The following is a 9,689-nucleotide window of genomic DNA, read 5'->3' as shown; positions in this document are numbered from 1 at the left end:
CTTTTCTGACTCTCACATTCTATGAGTTAAAGCTGTGGAATGTTATTGACTATAAGTCCACCCCTCTTCAAAATTACCAAGTAATGTTTTATAACCTCCCACTTTCCCAGTCACTTTCTTTTTACTCATTATCATACTTCTTTTCCCCACTGATAGTTTTCTCATTTTTTACTTTTTTTCTTAACATATTTTTATTTTCCCCAGTTACATGTAAAACAATTATTTTACTTTTGTTTTTTAAAATTTTGAATTCCAGATTTTCTATCTTCCTCCCCACCCCACCCTCATTGAGAAAGCTAATGTGAAGTTGTGAAAAACATTTACATAAGTCAATTTGCAAAAGAAAACAAAAATTCTACCCCAACTCAACCAAAGAAAAGGAGCTTCAAGAAAGAAATAAAGTAAGTTTTTTAAAAATTATGTTTCTGTCTGTATCCATACACAAGCAGTTCTTTTTTTGAATATAAATATCATTTTTCATCATAAGTACTTCACAGTATGTTTGGATCATTGCATTGTAAAAGCAAAGTCATTCACAGATGATCTTTCCACAACTTCATTATTACTATTATACAGTATATTTCAGTTTAAGTTCATGGAAGACTTTTCAAATGTTTTCAATAGCATCCTGTTCATTTCTCATAGAACAATAATATTCCTTCATAATCACATACCAAATCTCCCCCAATGTGTTCTGTCTTCCACCACCCTCCCCATTTTTCTTATCCTCTCCCATTATTACTTTCCTGAAAGATAAGATAAATTTCTCCACCCATATGCAGTGTATATCCAAATATCCACCCCAGTATATAACACAACAAAAATACCCATTTGCACCAGCTCTAATGAGAATAAAGTTAACTTACTTCTCTTCTCCTCCTCCTTCCCTGTTTCTTTTCCTTGTAAAATTATTTTCTTCCCTCTTTAATGGCAGATAATTTACATCATGCCACATCTCCTTTTCCCTTTTCCCCAGTATATTCCTCTCTCAACCTGTGATTTTAATACATTTTTAGATATTTTCCCTTCATATTCAACTCACACCTGTGCTTTCTGTCTACATATAATTCTAACTGCCATAATAATGAGAAAGTTCTTATGAGTTACAAATATCTTTTCATGTAGGAATATAAACAGATACACCTTGTTAAGTATCTTATGATTTCTCTTTTCTGATTACTCTCTTAAGCTTCTCCTGAGTCCAGCATTAGAAAGTCAGCTCTTCCATTTAATACTCGTTTTTTCATTATGAATGCTTGAAAATACTTTATTCATTGAATATCCACCTTTTCTCCTAAAGGATTATATGCAGTTTTGCTAATAAGATAATTCTTAGTTGCAATCCTAATTCCATTGCTCTCTGGAATATCAGATGCCAAGCCCTCTTATCCTTTCATGTATAATCTGCTAAATATTGTAATATCCTGAATATCTCTGTGTTTAGTTCATCTAAAAAATTCCTACCAGTTCTGTCTTATGATCTTATGCCTAGAGATAACTACATAAAATTTCCATCATTGGGTAATGTCAAACCCCACTTAGTTAACAAGAATAGTTACTTTTTGAGTAGATATTCATTTTTTAAAAGAAAGAAAAAAGAATCAAAGAAAATCTTTTATTTAGTTTTTAAACCCCTCCACAAACTAACTCCAACCTACTTTTCCAGTCTCATCAGAAGTTATTACCTCTTCTATGTTCTTCAATACAGTCGAACTAGCTTTTTTTATCCTGGTCCTCATTTAAATCATGCCATTTTCTGATCATGCCTTTGTATTGACCATCATCATTTACAATCATACTGAAATCTGCACTGGCCTCTGTCTCATAAGCTATTGTTTTGTTTTCCCTCTGCTAAACTTTTGCTCAGATACTATCATCCACATGAAATCTCCTCTAATCCTCAAAAGAAGGGTAGTGAATTCTCTCCAAAAATATTTTCTGTTTAAATATATTTATATCTGTATCAATCATTTAACATATATTTTATTTTATATGTATTTCATATTTTATGTATTGAAAAAAGTTTTCTTTACCATTAGAATGTAAGGTTACTGTGAGTAGAAGTGGTTTTATTCTTTGTACTTGTATTCACAGTGCTTAGCATACTGACTAGCATAAAACAGACATTTAATATCTATTTACTGATCACAATCAAAACACATTTTGTGGGTGAAAATAACAAATCGATTTATAATATAATATGAATATCTTGTAAAGGCTAAATTTATTCTGTAAATTTTTTCTTCGTTAGTTAAAAAGGGAGGGCAAATATATTTGGAAATGAAATGTAATGAAAAAACAAACAAATTCAATATCCTGTAGTGGCAGGACCAGAAAAGGACAAGATGCAACATTCATCTTATCCTAAAACAATTAAATAAGTTGGCAAAATCACTTCTGTTGGGAGCTAAGCCAAACACAGTTGGTAGCAACAGTAATGAGTACACCTTGGATGTGTCTGAAACAGTAGCTACAGTAGAAACAGAAGCCACAATTCTCAGTCCACAGAGAGTAAGGGGATTGAAAAGTGTGACATAAAGAGATTATAGGGAGCATTAAACTGATACTGAGCTCAGATTTCAGTGCTGTTTGGCAATACCTTTGCTCCTATATAATTCTGGCACATTAGATTTCTTCTGGTCTGTCACAAGGGAACATAGGCCTGGTCTTAGTTCCTGAGAGGAGATTAGTACTAGTGCTTGTGACCACATGGGAGAAGGAACCTTGGCCTCTGTTCCAAAGCATAAAAGAGTTTTAGCATTCATCCTACAGGGAAGCAGTGGCTCTTTTTGCACGAAGACCAGAGTTCAATGACTGCACCTCTCCCTGAATTACATCAAACTTGCAGATTCCCAGAACTAGATTTGAAAACAGCAGTAGATAAAAGCCTGAAGTCTGTGCCTCTTCACCTCTAAGTAAGCAGAGCTCAATTTTACTATATAGTTCAAAGTAAAAAAAAAAAGACTGGAAATATGAATAAAGAAAAACAAAAAGAACTTGATCATAAAAAGCTACTGAGGAGGTAGAGAAGATCAGGACACAAACTCAGAAGACAAGATGAAAATAGATACAAGTAGGGGCAGAGCCAAGTTGGTGAAGTGAACACACATTTCCTTTTGACCTTCTCACATGATCTTCACACTAATTAGCAAATCTAGCCTCTGGATTATTTCTGGATTGATAGTATCCACAAATATTGAGAGTGCAACAAATTACCAGCAGAAGATAATTTTGAAGCTCTCCAAAAAAGATCTGTTTCAAATGCTTATGGAGGGAGGTGGGCCCAGAGCAAGTAGGCAAACCACAGGCACTGAATGTAGGCAGCACAGGAGGGCAGTGGAGACTCTGCATGCCAGAGAATCTACAGGGAGGAATCTACACCAGTGCTTGCTACTCTGCCCTGGAGAGAAGTTATAAAACATTCAATACAAACATAAAAGGAAAATAGAGAACCTTTAAACACCAGAATTTCATGAGACCTGGCCATCCCCACTCAGCACATGAAGATAGTCATCACAGTTGCTGCTGCTTGTAAAGGAAGTTTGGACAATCTCCTTTGCCCATATTGTTAATCACAGATTATGCTTTCCACTTTCCTTTTTCCCTTACTCCCTCCCCAATATTAAGCTTATGAGCACTACTTGCCTCATACAACCCTCCCTCTATCAGATCTCTCCCTCCCCCTTAGAGTTCCTCCCCCTTTCTTAAACTTTTCCCTTTCAATTTCTGTATTCTCTTCTATTTATTCTACCCCTTCCCTTTTTAATTTTCACCTCCAACTTTTCAATGAGGAGGAAGACGTTTCTCTGTAAATTGAATATGTCTAATATTTTCTCTTTGAGCCAATTCTGATGAGAATAAGATTCACACTATGATCAGCTCCCTTCTCTTCTTTCTCTCACATAAAATAGGTTTTCTTTGCCTCTTTGTGAGATGTAATACCTCCACTTTTCCTTTTTTCTTGTACAATTTCCTTTCCACCTCTAGATACTTTTTAATATTATAACAGTATATCATATATGTACTCTTTATGTTACCCATAACAAAAATACAGTTCTCATGAGTTCTTTTTATCTTTATATGCTTCTCTTAAGTCCAATATTTGGAGGTCAAACTTTTTGTTTAGCTCTGTTTTTTTCTTCAGAAATGAATGGACTTCACCTTGTTCATTGAATGTCCATCTTCTTCCCTTGAAAAAATGCTCAGTTTGGCTGAGTATGTTATTCTTGGCTGCATACCAAGTTCCTTTGCTTTTTAGAATATCAGATTCTAGGCCCTTTGATCCTTTAATGTAGAAACTGCTAGATCCTGAGTGATCCTTATTGTGGCTTCTAGGTATTTTTTTTTCCTGGCTGCTTATAGTATTTTTTCCTTGCTCTGATAGTTCTGGAATTTAGCCACAATATTTCTCGGTGTTTTAATTTTGGGATCTTTTTCTGTAGGTGATCAATGAATTTTTTCAATGTCTATTTTACTTTCTGATTCTATGACTTCTGGGCAGTTCTCTTTGATTATTTCTTGAAAAATAATGTCTTGGCTTTTTTTTTTTCATCATGTATTTTAGGAAGTCCAATAATCCTTAGATTATTGTTTCCCCCATTAGATATTTTACATTTTTTTCTATTTTTTCATTGTTTTGGTCTTGCATTTGTTCAATTATGAATTTTAGTGTGTTATTTTCTTCATTTACTTGTTTTTACTTCTTTTTGTATTTGTCCAACTGAATTTCTGAATGATTAGTTTTGTTCTATGGACATCTAAAGAGAGCTTACCTCTCAGACCTGCGTAGGAGGAAAGAATTTGTGACCAAAGAAAAATAGAGGTCATTATTGACCACAAAATAGAAAATTTTGATTATATCAAAATTAAAAATCTTTTGTACAAACAAAACTAAGAGATCATAAAGGAGGGAAAGGGACCCGTATGTGGAAACATGTTTGTGGCAGCTCTCTTTGTAGTGGCAAGGAACTGGAAACTGAATGGATGCCCATCAATTGGAGAATGGCTGAATAAGTTGAGGTATATGAATGTTATGGAATATTATTGTTCTGTAAAAAAAGACCAACAGGATAATTTCAGATAGGCTTAGAGAGACTTGCATGAACAGATGTTAAATGAAATGAGCAGAACCAGGAGATCATTATACACTGTAATACAAGACTATACAATGATCAGTTCTGATGGATGTAGCTATTTTCAATAATGAGATGATTCAAACCAATTCCAATTGTTCAGTGATGAAGAGAGCCATATAAACCAGAGAGAGGCCTGTGAGAACTGATTGTGGACCATAACATAGTAATCTCACTTTCGGTTGTTTGCTTGCATTTTGTTTTCTTTGCCAGTTTTTTTTTTTTTTTTTGTTTGTTTGTTTGTTTTCTTTCTTGATCTGATTTTTCTTGTGCAGCAAGATAACTGCATAAATATGTACACATATATTGGATTTAACATATATTTTAACATATTTAACATGTATTGTACTACCTGCCATCTAGGGTAGGGGATGCTGGCAAATATTTTTATTACAAAAACATATATATGGATAATTTTTCAGTACTGATCCTTGCAAACCCTTCTGTTCTAAATTACTCCCTCCTTCCCCCAGTCCCTCCCCTGTTTGTGTGAATTGGACAAGAATTCCTGGAAGAAATAAAGAAAAACAAGAGTAGTAGAGAAAATATTGAGTAAAGATGAGTCTTGTAATAAAATTATGAAAATGAATTAACAATTTAATAAAAATGCATAAGTAAATACTGAAGAAAGCAAGACCTTTAAGAAGCAGAATTGTTCCAATTGCTTAAAAAAAAATGAGAGACCCAAGCATTCGCAAAAGAAATGGATAATTTAAAAATAGCATGGGCCAAATGGAAAATAAAAATGGTTGAACAAGTTGTGGTATGCTATTTTTGTGTTACTTATGGGAACCAAGGGACATGTTTTTGGAAAAAAAAAAAAAAAAACCTGTGAAAACCTATAATGCAGAATAAAATGATTGGAAATAGCTCATCCTACACATAAATAACAATATTAAACCAATTATATACCAAATGTGAAAGACTTAGCTGCTCGGATAAATCAATAGTATGCAAGAAAATTCAAAAAGATTCCAAAATGCAAAATGCTTTCCACCTCAGAACACTAATGAATTCTCAGTGCAAATTGAAGCATAGTTTTACATTTTATTTTTCTTGCATTTTTGTGACAATATTTTTACAGAATTTTTGATTGCAATAATAATTGACTATTTTGTTCTGTGAACCTAATCTTGTCCACTGGTCAGCTACTGTTATTTCTTAGCCAATACCAAATGGTTTTGATGACTACTGATTTATCTATTTATTTATTTATTTTCTGCTCTACAGAATTTATTGGGTTGATAACTGAACGAGTCACACGTGTACAAAATGGAGCTCACACTATCCCAAAGCAGGGGGCTGAGGGCAGGAGGGGGCGGGAGGCAGTTACTGGCCTTTCAGGGAGGTGCAGAGACTAAGGGGCTCTGGCAGCCCATGCCCCTCCCCCCCACCCCTGGGAGAGGGTCAGAGGAATGGCTACCCAAGAGACCCTGGCCTGGCTTTGGTCACAAAACTCAAACAGAGCCCAGAGCTGGACTGGGACGGACAAAATGAGGGCTAAGGGAGGTCAGGGGCGTGGAGGGCCCAGGGGGCCCAGGGGCCACTCTGCTCATCCCTCCTGGTAGGGTTGGTCCAGACCCTGGGGTTTGTGCAGGGGGGTGCAGCGATGCAGGAAAGAAGAGACACCAACAGGAAGGAGTTGGGGCAGACAGCCCAGCCTGGCTCCTCCCCAGGGGGCACCCGGGTTGGTGAAGATTTGTGAGACCCCTGCCAGGCAGCTATCAGCGGGTTTCATAGATACCACTGCGGCCGATGTAGTGCACCCATTTGATGACATCGTGGTCACTGTAGTTCAGCTTGGATTCAAACACCTTTAAGTATTGCACCTTCAGGCGGAAGGGTGCAAACAGTACCTCAAAGTTCATGGAGATGGGAGGCCGGGCCCACTTCTTCTTGTCCTTGGTCGGTAGCAGCTCAATCTCTGCGCTGATCTGTGATTCCTTCATCCCCGCCATGCGCTTGATCTTCCATACGATGGCATTCTCACTGGCCTTGTACTTGGCTTTTCCTTTCATGCAGATCACTTGGACCCCACTCGTATTCAGCGGTGTTGGGATCCGGACCTCAATTTTCTGGGCCAACAAGGAAGGCTTGAAGTTGGACTTAATGACAACTTTGACCATCAGTTTGGTTTATCCCACCTCCCGCACCAGGGGGATCACCTGAAAGGGAAGGATGATGTCCTTGGTGGTCCGAATACCTCATAAGCTTGAACTCTCCATCAGGGGTATGAAACTGATGCTCTGTTCAGAGTCAAACTTGCTGTGACTACTAATTTATAATATAGGTTTAGGTCTGGCATAGCTAGGCCAGGTTCATTAGCAATTTCATTAATTTTCTTGAAATTCTTGATGTTTTGTTCTTCCAGATGAATGCTGTTATTGTTTTTTTCTCGATCTTAAAATAATTTCTAGGAAGTATGATTGGTATGGAACTAAATAAGTATATTAATTTAGGTAGAATTGTCATTTTTATTATATTTGCTCAACCTACCTATGAGAACTTGATATTTTTCCAATTGATTGTATATCTGATTTTATTTGTATAGAAAGTGTTTTGTAGTTGTGTTCACAGAGCTCCTGCCTTTCCCTTGGCAGATAGGTTCCTATATATTGTATACTAATGAAAGTTATTTAGAAGGAAATTTCTCTTTGTGTCTCTTGCTGCTAGAATTTGTTGGTAAGATATAAAAATGCAGATGATTTCTGTGGATTTATTTTGTATCCTGCAACTTTATGAAAACTGTGGATTGTGTCTAGTAATTTTTATTTGATTCTCTAGATTTCTCTGATTATACCATCATAACATCTATAAAGAATGATTATTTTGGTCAAAGGATATGAACAGACAATTTTCAAATGATGAAATTGAAATTATTTTCACTCATATGAAAGTGTTTCAAATCACTATTGATCAGAGAAATGCAAATTAAGACAACTCTGAGATATCACTACACATCTGTCAGATTGGCTAAGATGACAGAAAAAAATAATGATGAATGTTGGAGGGGATGTGGGAAAACTGGGACATTGATGCATTGCTGGTGGAGTTGTGAATGAATCCAACCACTCTGGAGAGCAATCTGGAATTATGCCCAAAATATCAAACTGTGCATACCCTTTGATCCAGCAGTGCTACTACTGGGCTTATATCCCAAAGAAATACTAAAGAAGGGAAAGGATCTGTATGTGCCAAAATGTTTGTGGCAGCCCTTTTTGTAGTGGCTAGAAAATGAAAAATTAATGGATTCCCATCAATTGGAGAATGCTTGGGTAAATTGTGGTATATGAATGTTATGGAATATTATTGTTCTGTAAAAAATGACCAGCAGTAAGAATACAGAGAGGCTTGGAGAGAATTACATTAATTGATGCTAAGTGAAATGAACAGAACTAGGAGATAATTATACACTTCAAAAACAGTACTGTATGAGGATGTATTCTGATGGAAGTGGATATCTTTGACAAAGAGAAGATCTAATTAAGTTCCAATTGATCAACGATGGACAGAATCAGCCATACCCAGAAATGGAACACTGTAAAATGAGTGTAAACTGTTTGCACTTTTGTTTTTCTTCCCAGGTTATTTTTACCTTCTAAATCCAATTCTTCCTGTGGAACAAGAGAACTGTTCTATTCTGTACACATATATTGTATCTAGGATATATTATAACATAATTAACATGTATAAGACTGCTTGCCATCTACTAAAGAGGGTGAAGGGAAGGAAGGGAAAAGTCAGAACAGAAGTGAGTGCAAGGGATAATGCTGTAAAAAATTACCCAGGCATATGTTCTGTCAATAAAATTTATAAAAAAGTGATTTTTTCCTCAATACCTTCTTTAATTTCTTTAATCTATTTTTCTTCTTTTATTGCCAAAGCTAACATTTCTAATACAATATTGAATAGTAATGGTGGTAGTTGGCAGCCTTGTTTCACTCCTGATCTTATTGGGCATGGTTCTACTTTGTACCCATTAGATATGATGCTTCCTGGTGATTTTAAATAGATGCTGATGATAATTTTGAGGAAAAGTCCATTTATTCCTATATACTCTAGTGTTTTTAACAGGAATATGTGTTGTAATTTTTCACATGCTTTTTCTGCATCTGTTGAAATAATCATATGATTTTTGTAAGCTTGATTACTGATATAGTCAATGATATTCATAGTTTTCCTAATATTATACCACCCTGGATTCCTGTTATAAATTCTCAGTGGTCATAGTGTATTATTCTGGAGATGACATTCTGTAATCTCTTTGCTAAGATTTTATTTAAATTTCTGCATCAAGATTCATTAGCTAATTGGTCTATATTCTTTCTTGGTTTTTACCCTAATTGACTTAGGTATCAGCACCACATCTGTATAAAATGAATTTTGTAGGACTATTTCTTTCCCTAGGTTTTTTTAGAGCTTTTTATTGACAAAACATATGCATGGGGAAATTTTCAACATTGAGCCTTGCAAAAACTTCTGTTCCAAATTTTCCCCTCCTTTCCTTCACCTCCTCCCTAGATGGCAGATAGTCACATACATGTAAAATATCTTAAA

At 35.6% G+C, this 9,689-nt stretch overlaps 1 protein-coding gene across 1 annotated transcript; it reads right to left on the bottom strand.

Annotated features, from left to right (window-relative positions):
* Positions 1–6,335: 6,335 nt before the first annotated feature.
* On the bottom strand, positions 6,336–7,398 carry LOC141556975 (AP-2 complex subunit mu-A-like). Its single transcript, XM_074292009.1, has one exon. It carries the CDS (start codon positions 7,256–7,258, stop codon positions 6,857–6,859), a length of 402 nt encoding a protein of 133 aa, XP_074148110.1. The 5' UTR covers positions 7,259–7,398; the 3' UTR covers positions 6,336–6,856.
* Between the last annotated feature and the right edge of the window lie 2,291 nt (positions 7,399–9,689).

Source organism: Sminthopsis crassicaudata, chromosome 2, assembly GCF_048593235.1.
Source record: "Sminthopsis crassicaudata isolate SCR6 chromosome 2, ASM4859323v1, whole genome shotgun sequence".
NCBI classification, from domain to species: domain Eukaryota; kingdom Metazoa; phylum Chordata; class Mammalia; order Dasyuromorphia; family Dasyuridae; genus Sminthopsis; species Sminthopsis crassicaudata.
Note: the sequence above shows the minus strand (reverse complement) of the source record. Positions and strands in the feature narration are given on the sequence as shown.